Genomic DNA, 22,646 nt, shown 5'->3' with positions numbered 1-22,646 from the left:
GTCATATGGTAAAATCAGCTTATATTGGTATATTTACCTTACTGTTTCTTTTTCAGTATTTCGCCAGGGTGATATTGGAACAAACTGGTATGCTGTCCTGGCAGGGTCTTTGGATGTGAAAGTATCTGAGACCAGCAGTCACCAGGTAAGATACCTTATCTTTTTTTTTTTTTTTAAGTAGGATTTATTAGTATTATTTTTAAAGACACATTAGGTCTATATATTTTATGCCATCAAAATTACATTTTCAAACTTTCAAAATGGCCTCTCTCCCATAGGAAGGAGTTCAACAAGTGTTTGTTGAATTCTTTTATTAAGTTACTCAAGAAGCATATATATTGCATGTTTTCCATGGTTTGAGTATGGTGACAGGTATTGGAACACAAAGTGCAAGAACACATTGCCTGCCTTTCAGGAGCTTGCTATCTGGTTGGGAAATGCAAACAATTCAATTGCACAGTGATATATTGATGTTGTGTAAGTTGAAATGTGAGCAAAGGGGACAGAGAATCAAGTCTTCCTGGGTGTCTCCTCCTTCCTCCTTCTGGTATCCTAACTTTTCTGTGTCCTAGATGTGATCCCTCATCAGCCCTGTAGGTGCCACAGCGATGCAGGAGCAATGTGCTTGATACAATCTCCCTAAAAATCTTTCACAGTTGCTCTGCCTCATCTTCTCAAATGTGGAAGGGCTAATAATATATATGTATTTTCCTAAAGTGTGCTACTTGCTTACTTGATCTTCATTAGTGACCTTTGAGGAGCTTAGCATCCTAGGAGATAAAATTCATTTTCTCTCTTTTCCTCTCACAATATTTGTGAATATTTAAAATTGAACCCAGACTCTTCTTTCACATCTGCAGTGACCCTTGTTCATCCTTATCCTTGGGGCCCAAATGTACAGAACTTTCCTGTTTGGAGTCAGGAACCTTGAATCTCAGAAGTCTAAAGGCCACCTTCAAGCCTCAGTATGAAAACGGCCCAACTTTTCTACCTGCATATTCAGGATTCATATAAAAACTGACGGAAGAGAATTGGCTAATTGTAAAATCAGAAAAAATTATCAAGAAAAATGTATAAATCAGCCAAGGGAATAAATAGCCTACAGCCAAGTATCGTGTTTAAGACTCTGTCTCTAAGCCTTTTTCATATGTAACATACTCCAAATGGAGACACATTTATGATGCATTAAATCTGAGATTAAAAATTTTCAGGCATACGTGTGCATATTGGAGTTGGGGGCAGCCAACCATTTAAAAATGGAAAAGTATCCTAAAGATTGTTGATAAGGTGGGCATTTAGAGTTTGGAATAAAGCTGCCAATGTAATTCCCACTGTTATGGATGGGCAGAGTCTCAGGCCAGTGCCCATGTCCTGCTTAACCCATAGATACTTTTTCTGTGCATCACTACATAGAACTTTCCATTACAAACTGCCTGGGACCTGTGCCTGTCAACCTTGTTGGTACTGTCCCTCTCCCCTTCTCTCACAGAGCCAGTTATCTCCTGGAGTTCAGATGCCGAGGTGAGAGGTGAGTTTTTTATTCTTGTAAGCTGCCTCACTTTCTCAATGAACTGAGAGAACAACTACATTTCTTGGATATTTGCCATGTGCAGGGCAGTGTTCTAAGCACCTGATAGGTATTTATTTACTCCTTTAATCCTCACAACAACCCTACGGGGTAGGTCATATTACTGTTCTCGTTTTACAGATGAGGCAGTTGAGGCCCTGACTGGTTAAATAACTTGCCCCAAGTAACCTATATAGAAATTGGGGGAACCACACTTCAAACCCAAGAAGTCAGCACCTGAACATAGGCTCTTAGACACTGCTCTGTAATTTTGACTCAAAAGAACTGTGATGAGGGTTTCCTGGGTGGCTGAGTCAGTTAAGCGTCCAACTTTTGATCTCAGCTCGGTTGCTGATTTCAGGATCGTGAGTTCAAGCCCCACTTTGGGCTCTGCTCTAGGTGTAAAGCCTACTGAAAAAAATGTGGTGACTCATGCAAGTTCCCTCTTTCTGGTATGTGTCATCTTTTCAGATTTCCCCATGTCTCTTATCTCTGCACACCTTCCACCTGCAGACTGCTGTCCTGGAGGGTATCCTCAGGCTCCTTGCCCAGGGCTGTTCCTGATGTTTACCTTAACCGGGTCTCACTTGTGTGGAGGTGTGGAGGGGACAGGGCCTGTAGAGAATGGTTCTCCTTGCTCCTCCAGGTGGTTGTGAATGAGTGCTGATGGAGAGAGGGGAAGAACTGGAAAGAGATGGTGAGGAAAGAGAGGAAAGGGGACAAAGATGAGAATTAAGGGGGAGAAAGGTGAGAAGGAAAGGAAAACAGAGAGGAAAGAGAAGAAGGAAAAAGGCAGAGCAGATGTACCTAGGGGATGATAAATAACATCAGCATGAATATACTGATACATCAAATGTTCAAAACTGACATGAGATTTTGATGGTATTAAGATAGTATGGCCAGAAGCTCCTGGAATCTTGCCCTGGACCAATTTTCTCATCATGGGGTTCTAGCAAGAATAGATGAGTAACACTTTGTTATTAACTGTGGGGTTTTAAAAATCTTAACAGACTTTTAACTTTAGCTGTGGTTTTGATCTCAGACCCAATTCCTAAGCTGGGCTTGGTCTTCTCTTAAGTTGTTAGGAGTTACTAGCTTTATACCAGATCTGGTTTACTGCCTCCTGTGTACTTCACCCCACACTGTCCAACCAGGGTTTTCTGGATTGATTTATATCACTAAGATATACGGAAGAGAAAGCTCATTGATGTCTACATCCTTCACCTCTCCAAAGAGGAGTCTAAGAAACAGAGAGGGCCCAGCCTTCCAGCCAACTCAGACTGCAGGACACCTGCAGTGTCAGGACACCTGTCACCTGCAGGACATGGTTACAGCCACCTGGGAGAAAGAAGCTAAAGAGAATGAGCAAGATGGCTGAACCTCCTCCCATGGCAAGTTGCTTACAGGGAGAAATAAAAAAGCCACTTCCACCTGTGCTAGCCTTGTAATGGGCCCTGAATCTCTGCCCTCCAGCATTATGACCAAATCAGGGTGATTAGTAAGCCAATCAGAGTAGTTCTCTCTATAAGTCAAAGTTCTCCAGAGAAATAGAACAAATAAGAGATAGACAGATAGATAGGAATTTATTTTAAGGAACTGGCTTATGTGACTGTGAGGGCTGGTAAGTTTGAAATCCATATGGCAAGCCAGCAGGCTGGCCATCAGGCAAAAGTTGATGCTGCAGTCATCAGTCTGAAAGCTGGAAACCCAGGCAGAATTCCTGTGTGGTAGTCTAGAAACAGAATTCTGTCTTCTTTGCGAGACCTCAAGAGAAACATGTTTGCTCTTAAGTCCTTCAATTGATTGGATGAAACCCACCTGCATTATGGAGGATAATTTGCTTCATTTAAAGTCTACTGATCATAAATGTTAAAGATGTCTAAAAGATATTTTCACAGCAAAATATAGACTAATGTTTGACTAAACAAACTGGTTGCCATAGTCAAGTCAACACATAAAATTAACTATCAGCTGCCTCAGTTGGGAGTGAAATGGGGTTGGATAATGGGCCATGGGAGGAGAAGCAAGGAAAGACCTACAATTCCTACCCCTTGAGACCAGCAACAACTTTGCTAAGTGCCTTCACTGTGTTATACTTGCTAGGGATTCTGTGTGCATTAACTGACTTCATCTTTTGGCATTCATATTCTGTTTTACAACTGGGCTTGAAAACAAAGCTCAGCAACATCAGGTGTAACTTTCCCTGGGTCATACAAATGTATGTGGCCAAGTGAAGATTTGAATTCAGGTCTGACATATTCCAAATTTCACGTTCTTCCTGCTGCTCACACAGGAAAAAAAAAAAAGCAGGGAAGTAAAAGAAAAAGAAGAAAAGTTAAGAGACTAAGCTAGTGAAGGAAAAAGAAAGGAGGTAACAGCATAAAAGAGTGAAATCTTTATAAGTGGGTAGGGCAGTTTCTTGCTAGCCTGACCCTCCATTTTCATTCAAGTCTCTTAGTGGCCTTTCTTCTCATCAGAGGGTCAGAAATCAGAGATGGTGATGATAAATTCCCAAACTTAGAATCTCTAAGTTTCAGACATACCCTCAGTGGGGTGTTAGCTGAGCCAGAATGGTGGGATAAGAGCAGGAATAGATCATGGTAATGGAGCGCCCACTACAGGTAGCTGTGTGAAAAGCACTTTTCAAGCATTTTTTCATTGGCTATTAAGCTACAGCCCCCTTCCCCACCCCTGTTTAGTGCTATTATTAGTGTCACTTTACAGGTAGACGCTAAATAACTCTCCCAAGGTCACTCATCCATTAGGTATCAGAGCCAGTTCTTTGAGATTCTGAGGCTGAAGTTCTTGACCATTATGGCTGTATAGGTGCCAAGCAGAAGTAATAATGAATGTGGGGAGAAGCTTTTCCCCTGCAGCTCCGGCAACCACCCGCTGATTCCAGCTCAGAGCTCCACACCTCTCATCTCCAAGCCCACCTTGCAGGTGTTTGCTCCACCTGAGACATAATATCAGGGAAGACCCACTTCTCACACTCTGCTGGGCTGCCCCTGGGTGTGGGTTCCTCCTTCCACCACCTTTTAGATCAGTTAAATGAGCATGGTCCATCCCTTCAAAAGGTTTCTAGGCTAGAGGGTGGGGTAGATAAGTATGGGTGATAGGGGAGGGAGATTGAGGTACTATGTCCAAGGTGGAGGTGATAGGGTTAGAGTTTGGGTTGATAGGAGGTATGGGGGCTGAGAGAAAGTGGGGATCCGGACTTGGTTAAAGAGGTGGATGGTGATGCCAGTAATTGAAATAAGGGCACATAAGAAAGAAAGCCCTTCACAGATTCTGATACAGTGTTTCTATGTCATATATTTATTAGGCATTATTGATCTGATGTAATTTTTTTTCTGAACAAAATCACCCTTTTATATGGTGATAGGAAGAGATAACTATACATAAATTTGAAGAATACTAATGGCATAAATATTTTATTTGGCTCAGAAATTTATATTACCTTTCTGCCTGTTTTAATATAATACTACTTTTTCTGCCTTTTCATCATTCCCTTATACTTTTTTGCTCACTGGATTAAAAAAGCACAGCTTCTTGCCTTCTGTATGATTGGTTTTGCAGGTTCTTTTTGAATTCTTTGGACTCCAGGTTGAGGGTCACACTTATCTCCCATTAGTGGTATCCTACGAGCATAGTTATAGTAACTCTCATCATTTAGAAACCATTTCACTTCCATTGTTTTGTTTGAGCTGCCCTAGTAGGCAGACCCAACTGTGTTGTAAGTTACTCAAGTCCCATGTGAATGAGTGGTCTGTTCAAGGTGATACAGTGGTGACCCATAGAGCTGGAAATCACCATGACTTCCTTACTCAATCCAGTACTCTGCTCTTGTCATCCTTACCTTTGGCCAGCATGTGTGGCCATTTGTGTGGATGTCTGTAAGGGGTCTTCAAAGGGTACTTGCTCCCAAGTGCCTACCGGTGTCCATGGGTGGTGGTAATGTATAGATCCTTCTTTGCCCCCTTGGATCACTGGTGCCCAAGATTCTGAAGAAAGCTGTTCATTCCACATTTTGGAAAAGTATTAAAACCACTCCACTCAGTGGTAATGTAAGCTTCAAGCCCTTTGCTGGGAGGAGGGGATCGAGACAAAGAGCCATTGGACTGTGGGGAACAAGGATGGCTTACCTCCCAGTTTTGCTTGGAGTTGGTCCACCTGGTCAGTTTCAAAACCACAAGTCTGCCAGCTGGGGAGGCATGACTTAGCAGGCAGACTCTTTCTCATCCTGTGGGTCTGCTCCCAACTCAGAGCACATCAGACACTGGTGCACAATCCTACTGAGTGTTGGTTGGAACCAACTTCTCTCCCTCTGACACAGGCCTTTCTGGGAAGAGCCCCAAGCCAACACTGTTCCGCTTCCGTACTTCCATTGCTTTCATTTCTTTTGCTATGGACTTGAAACTGTGTTTGTTCTAAGAATTCAGAGAAATACATAGACTATTCTGTTCTGTTATTTTGATGAACTTGTAGAGACAGCTATCCTTGGAAATACCTTCCTATGCATTATATTTCTTCTACTACTCCATAAACAAAGCTTACTTCCAAAACACTTGTACCCCATGTCCATATGTAATTGTCAAAGGCACACCTACCAGCTTTCTAGGCACTTTTCCTGCCTTGAGCATTCTTTGTGTTACCCCTTGAAACTCAGAGTGTTCAGCAAGGGAACCTGCCCACAGACCACACCACCAACCCACTGTGTCCCAACTGGCTCACATGTTCACAAAGATTTCTACTTGGCAGCACAGATCCTATCAAGGATTAACCTTTCCCATTCCCACCAATACCTGTCCCCACCCTCAGTCTCTTACCTAACACTAACCAGGACACAAACGCCCTCAGACATCCACAGTGGAACTCTTGTGCTCAAGAACTTGCCTGTCTTGAGTGCCTATTTAACTACACGGCCTGAAAGTTAGAGAGTTTATGTTCCCACTAGAATGAAAATGCTATCAGTGTACTCTTTTCTTATTAATACTTGAATGGATTTAGAGTGAAAAGTGGATATTGGAATAAATTATACATAATAAGTAATACACACAAAAACGATAAATAGGCAGCCATACTCAACTCTGTGTGTGTGTTTCAGAAAGCGCGTACGCACACGATAGGGAGAGAGAGAGAGAGAGAGAGACAAGGTCCTGTTTTTCTCTGCAGATTTTATAAGTGAAGGGCCTTTTTGGCATGGTAAATATTTAAACCCTAGAAATATATAAGGTTTAAAAGTTAATCTTCGCACCAAAAAAGTATATTTTTCCTGTCGCATGAAAGAAGAATTTCTTCTGACTGCTAAGTGACTAGAAGTTCATGCTGCAAAATAGAGAGTAAGATGGTGTATTAATTCATTAAAACTTCTACATCTATATAACAGATGCTTATTTAAAGTATTTTTACCTAATGCAACACACAGTGGTTATAATCAGACCTCTTGAAATCCTCTCTCTGATACTTCATTGTGTGTGACCTTAGGCAAGTTAGATTACCTATAAGTTGGGGATTTCTACCTTAAATGAGTCAATGTATACAAACCACTTCGTGGGAAGCTTGGCATAGAGCAGGGGTTCTGGTACTTTTTTCTTACTAATTCCAGAAGGAAAGGTTTGTTGCCTAGAGTGGAGGGCAGCCTGTTGCAATGCCTGCAATGCTCTCATTTTATCACAAGAGGGCAGTGCTAGCATAGAGAAAGCAGGAAATGTCCTCGGTATTAGAATGGCAAGCCGTTCACCGATGTTATTCAGCCATTCTCTGGGATCAGAGAACCCTGGCTGCTGTTGGCACTTGCACTTTATTCACCCTCTCATCTGTTTCTGTAACATTCTCTGGCAATTTTTAGTCCAATTTTGGAAAAACGATCTCTCACTGGTACTTCCCCCAAAGTAAAATGTGCTTTTATTTGCCCTCTTTTTGTCTTTACAGCAAAGATGTTTTTAAGCGTTGAATTTTTGTTTATGAAATTTGAAGGACAGACTTGTTTCTCTATCATGTGGCTCTCTCTATCATTCTCTGTCTTTCTGTCTTAGCCTGTCTGATTCTCTCATTTACTCTCGTTTCACCCCATTATTTTCAGACAGAGAACATTGCTATCATCAGGGAACATTTGCTGAACACATTTAATGAGCCCATGAAATGTGAAAGGTGCCAAGTCCATAGTGGTGGTTTATGATCTCTTATTACTTGTCTGTTCAGGTCATGTTATTTGTTAGGAACCCATCCGGAGTTTATTTAGCATCCTGCGCGAGGCTTCCACACACTGTGTTTAGTTTTGTTGCCATGTAATTCTTTGTTTGGGTGGATGCAGGACTGAGCCACGGTGCAGGACAGATTGGCTTTCTGCTGAAATGAAGCTGGCCTCCCTGATTCAGTTACTGGAATGCTAATGCTAGTCCCTTCTCACGTTCTCATCGAAACTTCCTGCAGCCAGCTTGCCTGATCTCGTTAAGCTGTGTCTAACACTGTCATTCCAGGGAAGTGCTGTAAAAGTAACAAATCTGTCTTTGCTGTCTGTTAGAAAAAAACACATTTGACTTGGAAGTATTTTGCCTTTGTGCTTGGCAATAAATTCTTCAGACAGCACATACAATTTAATGTCTTGACAAATTTTTATTTTTTAAAAAGACTTGCAGCATTCAATAAATTCCAATACTAAATTCAAGCTCATGAAATAAACCCAGGCACTACCAAACTTAATGGCAAGTATTGGCCATAGTCCTAAAATAAAAATATTGTCAAAATATTTGCTTTGTAAGAATTTACGTTTCAGGGTCTGTGCACTTAAAGGACCAATTTGTTCGCTGATGTTAACCCAACATATATCCAAAACAATAAATATGCCATGAGACAGTTAACTTTTCTTGAGCTATTAATACAGGGTGATTTAGGTATACTTACTAAAAAAATCTGATACCCCTTGAAGTTAAAGGACAGTTTAAGGAAAAAAATCTTGATGTACTGATCAGAGAGAATTCTTATGTCTGTTTGTTGATTGCTAGTCATTTTAAATTTCATCAGGCTGTAACTTGTGTAAGTTGGATTTCTGTGGATGTGTATAGACATTTGCAAAGCACGTGTTTATTACCTCTGATATCAGTGATACACAGCCATTGGCTTTCTTAACACCGTTCCTATTTTCATAGTGTAGCTTTGTTTATAGTGTAACAAACAAATAAAATGCTTCATATGAGAACACCTGCTTTAAGAAAACCTAGCATATCATAATTCAGATGTACAAAGCAGATAAATTAAGGGGTGATTAGTAGCAGCACAAAAGGATTCTTTGATTTTCAGCAGGATTCATCAGAAGGGTTCCTTTGAATGCAAGCTCCCCCAGAGAGCTGAAGTGTTTTGCAGATCATTCAAACCACTTGACATCCAGACTGGGAGACAGAGAAACTTAGAATTTAAGTGTTGAAAAACCATCGTTCATTGAAGATTAACACAAAAGGAATGTAGAGGTTCTCTGTTCTTTCAATAATAGAAAAATGTAATTTGCTTTTTAGTAATATGGTTAACCTAAACGTGTATATAAACATGACTAAGTCAGAAATACTATTTTCCATTATTTATGGAGCACCTACTCTGTGCTAGGAACCATCCTTGACTCTGTGTGTTGTTTTATTTATATTTAATCCTGCTTGTGCCCATTTCATAAATGAGGATATTAAGCTTCCTGGGATCATTTTACCCAAAGCTGCAAGACTATGATAATTGGCAGAGAACAGTTTTGAATCTAGGTCTACGAGGGCTATACTTTTGTCACTACACTCCAGGGAAGTTTCCTGCTAAGCATGGAGTGTTCTGACTCTCGGTGCCGACACATGCGTGTCCTTTGCCTAATATTCCCTGCCTTCCATCAGGGTGACTTTACTGACGTGTTTGTTAACCTACCTAACACGAACATTTATGAATGGAGATAACCAGACCCTGCCTATGCCACTGAAATACATACTGTGCCAAGATAATGTTCACGACTTCAGTTGGTGCTTAGCTGGGCAGAGGAGGTGAGACTGAAAACTGGAGGCCATCTATGGTGGAGGTAGGAGCTGTCTAGAGGGCATGTTCAGGTATGCCGGGCAGGACATGGAAAGTGACTGAACACTGGAGCAGCGCGGCCCCCAGGTTAGTAGAGCGCAGGATGGGGTAGGTCTAACTAATGGTAACATGATGGGCTATAACTTGGGGATGAGCAGGGAGTCAGGAAGTGGGCCCAGTGATGGAAGTGGGTGGCAGGTGGGCTGACGAACAGGCCTGGCCACAGAAGGATGTTGGAGAAGGATGTTGCCATACATGTGTGTATGGCAAGGATGCTGGTGAGGGCTGTCAGAACTAGACGGCCATTTTGAAAAGAATTAAGATACCAGATAGGTTATTAAGGCAGAGACACAGAAAGAAAGGCAGTAACTCCGTTCTCCCACTGAGGTAGGAACTCCGTTGTTAGCAACTAGAGCACAGGATCAGAGTAGGAATAACTAATGATCGCTTACATTTCTCTTAATGAGTTAAGAGGTTGGTGCCCTAGTCTGGGATGGATTTGATCCTCTCAATGAGGGCCAAGTGGACCCCAGTAATGAAAGGAGGGTTAGAGAGGGAGCAGTGCTGTTTTCTATTTTCCTGGAGATTGGGACTTAATATATATAGATAAATGTATGTAAATAAAAATACAGATTGACTGACTGAAGGAAAAAAACCTGTGTGGATTTAATTATTACTTTAATTGATTTTTCTACTGAGCCTTGGCAAGTGGTACTTAACATCTCATATGATCATGGCAGAGGTATATGCAGAGGTGATTAGACTTACTAGTTCGCGTCTGAACTCCTACTCACTAGCCATGCTCCTGGACAAATTCCTGAACATCTCTGGGCCTGATTTTCCTCAGCCTGTGAAATAGCCATGATGTTGCAGAATTGTTCTAATACTGCCATCAGTAAGAATACCCACAATTTATTAAGCATTTCTTTTCAGTCAGGCTCTGTGTGAAGCAGTTTAAATGCATTATCTCATTTAACTGTTGTAAGGAATAAATAAGGCATCACAGTCAAGACACCTGGCTTAGTGCACTCACACACGTGGAGATCCATGTACATGCTGACGCACTGTAGAATGTGTACCATTAAGGATAAGTTGGTTATTAAGTGTTTTAGAGGATAAGAGAAGGAGTGACCATGTTGACTGATAGGTGAAAGAGAGTTGCATGAGATTGGAGGAAGAAACCAGATGACATGTCAGTGACATGCCACAGGTCACTCCTTTTTTGAGCGCCCATGACCCCTACTTATATAGTAGAATTGGCGTCAATTCTAATAAAGACCCAATATGTTTTACCAATAACACGAGGAAGTCTTTCCCTGTGTCACCCAGGGGATCTTGCACTTACTGTGTGTCTGCTGCAAAGCAGTAAGTGATAAGCTCGTCTCTGCCCCTTTTACAGAAGTCCCTTTGGGAATGCCGGTTCAGCCCTATGCCTCCCCAGAGGTCTCAGTGTAATGTAGGACTCACAGCCATGTTTGGCTAACCCACTTGCTTGTTTTGGGTTTCCCTGGAATTCCACCTAGAGCCTAAGATTGAGCTGCAAGTGGTTATTTTTGAAGATGACCCCAGGAAGCCTTGTAAGGAAGTGGAAAAGTGAGACATGGAAGGAGGGAAAGCCAATAAAAGTGTGTTAAGATTTCAACTGGACTCACTCTTCCAGGCCATCCTCCACGAACCGTGTAGAGTTAGGAAGCTCGGGTATTTATCTTCCTCCTCTCATGCCTCTTTGGTGGAGGTTGCCTCTTGCAGGCATCGAGTGCCCAGCACTCTGCCCTCAGGTGGAGCAATGCAGATGCCTGAGAGAGGAAGCCACACGTGTGTATTGCAACTGTCCCGAAAGCTACAATGACTTTGGGGGTGGGGTGAGGTGAAGAGTAGGGAGGAGTCCGGCAGGATTCCAGTAGCATCTGCTCAATCTACCTTCCTATGTTGAAGACACTCAGAGTTTTAAATCTACATTTCATATTTGGAAATCCTTAAAGTAAATTGCCATCTTATCAAAATAGAACATTTCTTTGCTTCTGTTAATATTTTATATTCCCTGAGCAGGTGCTGACCAGTGTCTTCATCTCTGTGTCGCTATAAATATTTTCTTTCTGCACATTAATCTGAGAATGAGCAGAAAATAAAATAATCTGAATAGTCTCTATTGAACACGTATGGAGACATGAGCAGATCTTAGAGTATGTGTAAACTTTTTTATTTAAAAAATTTAAATTTATTTTTGAGACGGGGAGGGGCAAAGAGAGAAGGAGACACAGAATCCGAAGCAGACTCCAGGCTCCAAGCTGTCAGTACAGAGCCCAACGCGGGGCTCTCACCCATGAACCTTGAGATCATGACCTGAGCCGAAGTTGGACGCTTAACCAACTGAGCCGAGCCACCCAGCCGCCCCTAGACTATGTGTAAACGTTAAAGAAATAGTAATATTACATTCAGAAATGGATACTTACAGCCCCAGCGAAAGGCATGCATTCAGCCTATCTGCAGGGGTTCAAGGTTGGAATTCTGACCATAGGGATCTGGTTAGATGTTAGTGTGGACCAAAGTCAGAGGGCTCCCACCTCATTGACTTACATTCATTCAACGTTTCAGTGTACATATTCAGCAACCTATCTTGGCTCTGTTAAATGAGAGAACATTAGATTGCAGATTTCTCTTTTGATAATTCTCTTCTAAGCACATTGCAAGGCCCTGTCTGGGATTCAGAAAATAACATTCATGGACTATAAAGATAGTAATTAATCTTTAGAGTGAAAATGTTTTTCTCAGGACCTGCCTCTTCCCAGTGCCCAACCCATACTTCCCAAACCCATTCAGATTTCTAGGTACATTTGTCCTAAAAATAGTGAGTCTGCTGAAAGCTACATTTGAACTTAGAAGTAATTCTCCTTCCAGGCGAGGTTTTCTACTCCTAACTTTAAGATCCTGCCTTGTGTTTGTGACTCCCTGTCTTTAAACTTAAGAAGACCAAAAGAAGACATCCAGATGGCCAACAGGCACATGAAAAGATGCTCAACATCGCTCCTCATCAGGGAAATACAAATCAAAACCACACTCAGATATTACCTCATGCCAGTCAGAGTGGCCAAAATGAACAAATCAGGAGACTATAGATGCTGGAGAGGATGTGGAGAAATGGGAACCCTCTTGCACTGTTGGTGGTAATGCAAACTGGTACAGCCACTCTGGAAAACAGTGTGGAGGTTCCTCAAAAAGTTAAAAATAGACCTACCCTATGACCCAGCAATAGCACTTCTAGGAATTTACCCAAGGGATACAGGAGTACTGATGCATAGGGGCACTTGTACCCCAATGTTTATAGCAGCACTCTCAACAATAGCCAAACTGTGGAAAGAGCCTAAATGTCCATCAACTGATGAATGGATAAAGAAATTGTGGTTTATATACACAATGGAGTACTACGTGGCAATGAGAAAGAATGAAATATGGCCTTTTGTAGCAACATGGATGGAACTGGAGAGTGTGATGCTAAGTGAAATAAGCCATACAGAGAAAGACAGATACCATATGTTTTCACTCTTATGTGGATCCTGAGAAACTTAACAGGAACCCATGGGGGAGGGGAAGGAAAAAAAAAAAAAAAGAGGTTAGAGTGGGAGAGAGCCAAAGCATAAGAGACCCTTAAAAACTGAGAACAAACTGAGGGCTTATGGGGGGTGGGAGGGAGGGGAGGATGGGTGGTGGGTATTGAGGAGGGCACCTGTTGGGATGAGCACTGGGTGTTGTATGGAAACCAGTTTGACAATAAATTTCATATATTAAAAAAGAAATAAAGTAAAATAAACTTAAGAAGACCACGTATGAAGGAGGAAATGTGGGAAGGATGGGTTCCATGTTCAGTTCTGGTGGGAGAGTGAGGGACGCTGGAAATGAGCCAAGATGATCAAAGAGCCGAGGCTGGGTGCGCCTCCTTGCAGAGGTCTTGACACGTGAGGTCAAGACATGTGTCTTGACACTTGGCACCCGGCAGTGCACTGGCAGAACTAACAGGACTAATGTGGTGAGATGTATAATGCACGGGTAATTGTTAAACTCTCCAGGGGAGAGCCGAGAATACCTTCAATCCTTTGTCCATCACGAGAGCTGTTCACTAGCGAGAAGCCAGGCTCATGTGACTTTCACAGCCTACGTCTTTCTTTGTATACCTCTTGGTGACAAACTACATAGCCAGGGATAGGAGGTGAGAGAGGAGAAGACTGTTTATAATCCATAAAAATCTACAACTAGCTCACAAATAACAGATCATCATAGTTCCTTTGCATTATACTTTGTGGATAACCTTCGATATTTAAGCTACGTGAACAGTGGCAGGAGTAATATTAATGGTTCCATACCTGTCAAGCTTTAAAATAGAATTTTACACTGAAGGTACAAATTAGGCAAAAGAAGCCTTTCCAAAGGGTGCAGATGATAAAGTAGGCCAGTAGGATTCTCAAGGGAACCTGATATTCTAGAGAATTTATGGAAGTCTGTGATTCATCATAATACCTCTTGTGCTTTTACTAGAGTTTGAAAATTACTCAGCGATACCTAACTCGCTGAATATTGATATTTCGGTTCTGGGGATATTTTTCTGACTGAATTTGTCTGCAACTGCCTCTCTAGAAAATTTATTAGCAAACTATTCATACATTTCCCCCCAATCTTTCATTCTTTTCTGAGATATTATTGATTTTATTTTCCTAAACACAATTTTATATGGTAATATCTGGGCAGAAGCAATTTGCTATGGTTCAAGGATCTGGATTCTTATGGGCATTTGTCTTCGTAATGTGATTACAGAGTCACTAACTTGATCTTAATAACGTTTGCTTATTATCGTGTCTTAAATGCATGAAAGGAAAACTGTTTTCTAACTCAGAGGATTACCCTTGTGTATCTCCGTTAGTTGATAATGCCCTGCAAAATTAATGTCCAGGTGGCTTTGAGTGGCTATTGCATTATTTGAAACTTGTTAGGATTAAATGCAAATATTATCACCAATGTTGCATGCAGATTGGAAATTACTTTTTTAGTATACCTTAAGAAACTTTTAAATCACTGATTCACAGCAGTTTATAAACCGGCCACGCTGCACTTCATCTGATGCTGTTTTTACTCTATTGTGGCTGCAGGAGGCAGCATGATACAAAAGGCTTGGAATCTATAGTCAGATAACCGTGGTTAGAATCTGACCACCTTACTTATTTTTTGTGTGAACTAGGGCCGTGTTAATCAACTACCCTGACCCTCAGTTTCCTCATCTCTTCAAGACAGGCTGACATACAAGCACCCCCATTCTAGTTTCCTATTGAAATATTGTAACTGCAACCTTCTCAGTAAAAATCTCTGTTCGTTTTCAAAAGATTCCCTCCTTTTTTTCTTAAAGCAGATAGTAGTCATATAAAAAGATAATACTGTCCACAAAAAGACTTGAAGAAGGTTACTGCTAGAAGCTTTATTCATAATCTGCCCAAACTAGGAACAGTCCAAATGTTCACAAATAGAACAATAGGTAAGCAAATTGTAACATATCCAGGAAATGGAGAATTACTCGTCAGTAAAAGGAAAAAAAATTACTGATCCATGAGACAATGTGGATGAATCTTAGAGACATTATGTGGAGCAAAAGAAGCCAGACACCAAAAAGAGCATATTGTCTGACTCCTTTTACATGAAGTTTTAAAACCAGCAAAACTCCTTTATGGTGATAGAAATCAGAATACTGATTACCTCTGAAGGGAGGGTCTTGATTGGAAAGGGGCATGAGGGGAATTTCGGGGTGATAGGGATGTTCTATGTCTTGATTTTGGTGATGATTACGCAGGTGTATATATTTGTCAAAACTTGATGAACTGTGCAGTTGAATTGCGTGCTTTATTGTGTATAAGTTAAACTTAAATTCAAAGAAAAGACAACTCACCCATGTCGGCTAAACGTTTAGTTTTCTCATGACCGATTTTTGGGATTCTCAGGATGCAGTGACCATCTGTACCCTGGGAATTGGGACAGCCTTTGGAGAGTCCATTCTGGACAACACACCCCGCCATGCGACCATCGTTACCAGGGAGAGCAGTGAACTGCTCCGCATCGAGCAGAAGGACTTCAAGGCTCTATGGGAGGTGAGCCCCAAGGCTTCTCTGTCAATTAACGTAGTTGCGGAAAAGAAAAGGAGCTGCCACGTGGATAATGGCATTACAGTCAAGCCTTAATGTGTTCTGTTCCGAGCTGGTAGATGGAATTTAATTTTCAAAACTTGTTTTTGAAATGAGTGAGTGAAAAAGCCATTTTGACATAAGACATCCCCACCCCCGCCTTTTTTTTTTTTAATTTAGTGCTTGCTCAATTTTCTGTAGTTTGACATACCTTATAATTATTTCTTGAATGACCACAGACTGTTTTATGTATTTCCTCCTTCCTATTCCACAGATGTATTCTTAACCAGGGAACAAAATACTTTGACATTTTCTTTTGCATTTTAAAAATCATCATTGACATGTTTCCTGGTAAAGTGGAATGAATGGGGTTAACATCTGCTTCATTTAAATGCTTTTAAAAATGATGTGCCCTGCAATAAGGTATGGGAAATGAGGGACATAAAGATGTCTGGTTACTTGCCAACTTCAGAATGCATTGGTGGCACAGCGGTGGATGGATGTGACCGGTGCTGGTGGCTTTTGCATTTACCACTGCTTACCAGCGCCCCTTAGGGTATTGCACTCATTTGCAAGAAGTAGGGGGAATAAATCATCTTATATGTAGTAATGGCAAATGGAGCACTTAGAAAGGCCCAGCTAAACCTTGCATCTTTTACGCTCATTCCTTTTCAGTTCTGCAAGCTTCTGATTTTAACCTGTGGTTGTTCCTTATCTTTGTCTTTGGCTCAGTATGTCCAAGTGTTAACCCATCGAGCTGGCAGGCTTTGCAACTTGTCCCGGTGTGGCTAAGATTTTAAACTTGATCTTAAAAGAATTTTGTGTAATCAAATAGTTTCCTCCAGAGCCAAACAAATGACAGATGCATTAAGGGAGCAAACCTGCAGGTGAATGAGTGATGCTTTGCCTTAAAAGTCCTGCAAAGCCTTGGAAGGCCTTGGTGGTAAAACCTGTTACTTTTATTCTTGGCAGTAGTGAATAAATTGCGGGGTTGCTTGTTTGAAATGTTCCTCTTAGAAAATATTAAAGAGCTCCAACTGCTCTGTAAAGTTCAGAGACAAAAGCTAGTTTTAGGAAGGCAAAGCTGAAGTAGGTTTGCATGAGGTGTGTGTGGAGAGGTTTTCTGTCAATTAAAAGGGACCAAGCTTGAGGCAAATAAGCCTTTTTTTTTTTTTGGATCTTTCATTTTTAAAAGGTAAACTGAAAAAGTCTTTCCCAAAAAAGAAAATTTGGAAAACTGGCTTAAGAACAAAAATGATTTCCACCTGTGATGTATGTCATTATAACTGCTTTTGTCTGTTATGACTTTTTCAAGTTGCTCATCGAGGATAGTTTGTGGAAATATTTAAAATTTTATTTTAATTAGGAGCCCTCAGTATTGTGAAGGAAGTTCCTGAGAAGTAGCTACCTGTGAACATTTTTGAAAAACTTATTATTATTAGAAAAATTTTCAAACATACAGAAAATCAGAAAGGATAATACAGTGAACACCCATACACCCCCCACTTAGTTTGGCAGTTGCTGACATATAGCCATATTTGCTCCATCTTTGTCTTTTTTTTTTTTTTTTTTTGCTGAACCACTTTAATGTAAATGACAGACATTATGACATTTCATCATAAATATTCAGCATAATCCTAAGAAAAATAGAATATCCTGCCACATACCCATAATACCATTATTTCACTTACAGTACTAAAGATAACATCCTAATATCTAATATCCAGTCCACGGTTCAGATTTCCCCATAAATACCCATTAATAAATATTCAACAAATATCTTTTATATCTGTTATATTTCAAACCAGGTTCAAATAAAGAACCACGTCTTACATTTGGTTATTGTATCTGACTCTCTGTCTCTGTCCCTCTCTCTCTCCCCCCCACTCCTCCTGTCTCTCCTGTTCTCTCCCCCCGCCTCCCTTCCACCCTCCCTCTCTCCCTTCTTTCCTCTCTCTGTCTCTCTCATCCTTTCCATGGCATTGGCTTGTTAAAAAGGCTGGGTTAGTTTCTCCCAAATTCAATATTTGTTTGATTATTTTCTCATGGTATCTTTTTGTACCCCTGTTCCAGGGTTTTCTATAAAAGGAAGTTAGAGCTAAAAGCTTGATTAGATCAGATCAAACATTTTTGTCCAGAAAGCTTCAAAGGTGATAATAAGTACATCAGGAAGTTCATCATGTCTGGAGGCTTTACTATCGGTGATGCATTAGTGTTATTAGTTTGAGTGTGTCGGTAGACTTCAGTTGAGTACATCTTAGTACTATTTTCCACAGATATTTCCCTTAAAGGAAAATTATTAAATGGGGGTATTGATATTGAAGGTGGCTTTGGTATCCCCAACCTTGCCACATGATTCTGCAGCTCAGTGGATCCAACCCTTAGAGTGTAACCTCAGTGCAGATTTCTGATGTCCCCTGCCAGTGAGTTAATTGAGCTGAAAAGAATGGACAGAGTTTTTGTCTGACTTCTTATTTTACAGGTGGGGGACTGGAACCTCATAGGGAGTAAGAGATTAGTCGCATACTTCATTTTATTTGCCTGTTCACGTAACTAAGTTCAGAGTGCAAATTACATGCTCAATCAGCATTTTAACAGGCTAAAATGGAAATTCGAGAAACTCCATCATCTACCAATCCATGTTAATCAGAACTTTATTAATGGGCACAATTGTGCATTATATATATAGTACATGATAATCCTAAGAAGTTGTAAAATTCTAAATTACTTTCTAAATAAAAAAGATTGACTTGTTTATTCTACCATTTGTTTTTTTAAAATTTTTTCAACATTTATTTATTTTTGAGAGATGGAGAGACAGCGCATGAGTGGGGGAGGGGCAGAGAGAGAGGAAGACACAGAATCTGAAGGCTCCAGGCTCTGAGCTGTCAGCACAGAGCCCGATGCAGGACCTAAACTCACAAACTGTGAGATCATGACCTGAGCTGAAGTGGGACTCTTAACCGACTGAGCCACCCAGGTGCCCCTCTACCAGTCGTTTTTTAACAAATACTCATTGAGTATCTCCTATCAGGTATAGATGCAGCAACAAACAAGACTGACAGAGCTTCCTCTCTCCAGGAGGACTTCTGTTTTACTTGGAGAACACAGAAAATAAGCTACCAAGTCGTAATAGTATTTCAGAGTATAAAAATCATTATAATTAAATGTTATTTCTATTTAAATTTGAGGGATCCATTGAGGACACATATGGCACTAATCTGCTAGCAAAATATCTGATATTCAGAATACCTATTCCTTGTTTATGTTAGATAATGGAGTTTATAACTCAGCCATCTATTACACCAGTAAATAATACCCATTAGCAAAATTAAAACCCAAACTCATACTGTCAGCTGAAATCTGAGTGAGATCTGCAAGCCAAGCATTAAAAGGAAAGCATTATGTAGGGAAGGATTCAGGTAGGAGCCTCATCGAACTGTAAGGTGGCAGGAAGAAGGCAGCAGAAAGGTAAGCTGGATAATAGTGACTCTCTTGTTGGCAAGGTAAGTAACTCAGTGTTGGGGTACAGGTTAGGGATAGTAAGAACTAGGTAACCTGAATCATGGGTCTAAATTTGCATGTTCATCTCATTTGACTAATTACTTTTGAAGAAAGTCATCCTGGGCCCATTGCATGTCAAGTACCCCCTTGATTAGCTTTGTCTCCTTATCTATGTATGCCCTTGTCACTTAAAGGGGACAAAAGATAAAAACAGGATTCTGAGTTATTTCTTCTCACTCTGAAAGTTACAATCTATAACCACTACCAGGTAGCACAGTCTAAAAGTAGCTCTTTAACAGGCTGAGCAAATAGTCTATTTTAAATCTTACACTTGGGACTTTAATGGCAACACAAAGCTAGGGAATCCTGCTTCCTTTCCTGACCAAAGGCAAGTTTCCTCAGCTCTCTGCAGGAAGAGAACACACTCAGAGACCTACATGTGAGATTTTGAAATCCTATTCAATTTCATCCCGGATACCTCTTGCTTTATATTGTCTATTATGTTGTAAGTCAAGCTGGTAACACCTAGAGTATTTAAAAAAGTGATTCCCATAAGTGTAGCCAGAGCATTATTCAATAACCAATACATCAGAAAAAGTATTCCCCAAGATATAACAGAGGTAGCATCTTGATGCTTTTCTTTGCATCCTGCGTCTTTCCTAATGAAAACTGTTTTCTTCCCTCTTCTCCTTCCATGTTTCAGTTGCTAATTTATGGTCAGATTTGAGAACATTGGGTTGCTCCGTCTTAAAACTAGGTCATGTTTTCTTAAGTGAATATGGTAAATTTATTCAGAGTTGGTTGATAATGCATCCCTCCTCTCACGCTTCTGTGATATTAAAACTCAATAAAATATGTGAACCACAGTATAAAACATCTCATTTTTCAGCAGTATATAGGTGATGGAGGGAGAGAAGGAAGAGGAGAGGAGATAGTTCTGTTTTTGAATCTCATTCAGAAGGAAAATAATTGAAAAGTCTTGGAATGTCACGTTCAGTGCTTGAGACAACCATAAATTTAAACTTTGTTCCACTTGTGGCATTGCATACCCTCCGTGAAGAAGTTAAATGGCAGAGTAGTTAAGTGTAGACTTGGGAGTTTTAAGCCAGTTATTAATATTTGATCCAAGATTGTGTGACTGCTGGTGGCTCTTGGACTAAATGAAGAACTGATTTACTGTCCAATTCCCTGAATTTCTTTGCAGCACATATAGGATAAGAAGGCTTCCAATGGTTACAAATGACTACAAGAGTTTTTGGGGTTTTTTTTGTTTTTTTGTTCGTTTTGTTTTCTTGTTGACTTTCCATCTAATGGTATATCTGTATGAAGATGCTTTCAGCTTTGTAGCATGTATTGACATCTCTACATAGACTATTCCCAATACCTGAAGTTGAATGAGGAGGTGAGTCCGGTGTGTTCAGAGAAATAGATTCTTGATCAGATTCGTAACAGACACTACTGAGAGGTCCTTGAACTTGTGTGCCACCTCCTGTTTAGCTGTGTTTCAGTTGCATGGACATCATCTGGCCAAAAGCTTTCCTTCACTGTGAGCCATGTTTGAAAATGTTCAACATAACAATATGTGTCTATGAATAAGTCATTTGAAATTTAAAGACAGCAATAAAACTACAGAGTCTAAAAATAAAAGCAGTATTTTAAATTTATAGTCTGACCCATGCCACAATAAAATTGATTTCTTGGCTGTAATTGTTACCCAGAAACTTCTTGGCATATTTTATGAATTTATTCTAACTGAGGGATCCCATGTCACAGAGAACCATTGCTCTGATGTAATGATTGTTATGGGAGAGTTTATTCCCCAAATGTTCTGTGGCCTCAGCAAATATCGTTAAGTAACTGAAAATCCATTTCATGCTTTATGAGATACAAAACTGAATGGTAAAACAAAGAAATAGGTGCATGTTTCTATCTTAGGAAAAGAATAGAATTTGTAAACAGGAATATTTCTAAGAGTAATGAATATTGTCGAAGGAATATTTTTACATCTGTCTCTATTCCCTGGTTTTCAGAGTGTATTATTTCTAGATTCTATCAGATACGTTGGCAGTTGTGGGCCTGAAAAGCTTTTTAGCTATTTCCATTTACTGCCTGTCTTGGACTATGCAGGTAGAAAGAGTCCTTTCCCATTAATAATCTTTCAAGCCACTACGAGAATAGGAATTATTGAAATAACAGCAGCTTAGTCTTTGCTGATGCGCTTTAAAAACCTTATCAGAATAATATACTTCTCAGAGGCATCTGCCCCTGCTTGAATGGACTTGATGTTCCTGTCTGTCTTGGGCTGTCAGAAAAATTAAAGCCAAATACTTAAAACAGAATATCAGAACATAAAAATCTTAGAAGTACTTTGGATGGTTTTATTACTATGTTTAGCATGCAAACAATTTCTTTTTTCTTTTCTTTTCTTTTTTTTTTTTTTTTAGCATGCAAACAATTTCAAGTTGTTTTGCGTGCACTTTAATGGGAGGCTTTCAACATAGGCCGGTATTTCAGGTAAGTATTTAGTGGCCCTGAGCAGTGAGGCAAGACTGCACAACCCATCCTCAGACAGGGATGCCTATCTGTTAATGCACAGGAACCCACACCCTCATCTGAGGACTAGCTGGAACTGAGAGCCAAGGGGCCTGATTTCTCCCAAGTCGGGAGTCTGTGCTTACTTTTGGCAACTTTGGAGTGTTACTTCCCAGGCCAGAAATTTGCATCAAAGGGCTAAGAAAAATACATCCAAAAATAAACATGAAAGTCAGGATTTCATGCCAGGAACTCCAGCCACACACATCCTGTTGGCTGGTTCTCTTGACTCTCCTCACAGTTGTGATTCTTTTAAACCAAGCGGAAGCCTCCAATGACTTGGACCTTATGTCTGCGCCAGGGTCTTACTCCTCTGTCCTCGAGCTTTTCCATGGAGTGTGGAATGATTCAAATCCAGAAAGGAAGGGAGTGAAGTTACTGGGAGGTAACTACAGTTAAATATATACACATATATATGTATACAGGAAGTCTTTTCCTATTGCCTTCGGCTGCCTGAGCTTTTCTGGAGAACGACCAGCGCCGGGTTTCTCTCTGTGGACTGACATCCTCTGAACACTAATAGATACAAACAGGGAATTATCGGCCATGAAGGTGTATTTTGTTGTCCAAATAAAGGACAGATATTCACTGGATGTCCGGGAACTTTGAGTGACAGAAAAAGGACATATGCTCTACAAGGTCAGAATGTATCTTTTTTTATTCTTTAGTGGGGAAATATTGTATGTCACAGTTTGCATTTTGGTTTGAAGAATTATACTCTGAAGCATCTCTGGCTTTTCTAATTATGTTCCACCAGACCTAAATATGTACAATAGGAC

General features: G+C 40.4%; 1 protein-coding gene across 1 annotated transcript in view; it reads left to right on the top strand.

Moving 5' to 3' along the window:
• RAPGEF4 (Rap guanine nucleotide exchange factor 4) overlaps positions 1–22,646 on the top strand; it is a 289,328-nt gene that overhangs the window by 51,669 nt on the left and 215,013 nt on the right. Inside the window, exons 3-4 of the mRNA XM_049615513.1 lie at positions 57–145; positions 15,592–15,738. Of these exons, the coding sequence (XP_049471470.1) occupies positions 57–145; positions 15,592–15,738 (236 nt within the window). The remainder of the gene's footprint in view (positions 1–56; positions 146–15,591; positions 15,739–22,646) is intronic.

The sequence above is a fragment of the Panthera uncia genome (assembly GCF_023721935.1).
Source record: "Panthera uncia isolate 11264 chromosome C1 unlocalized genomic scaffold, Puncia_PCG_1.0 HiC_scaffold_3, whole genome shotgun sequence".
Taxonomy (NCBI): Eukaryota; Metazoa; Chordata; class Mammalia; order Carnivora; family Felidae; genus Panthera; species Panthera uncia.
This window is presented reverse-complemented; position numbering and strand designations above follow the sequence as displayed.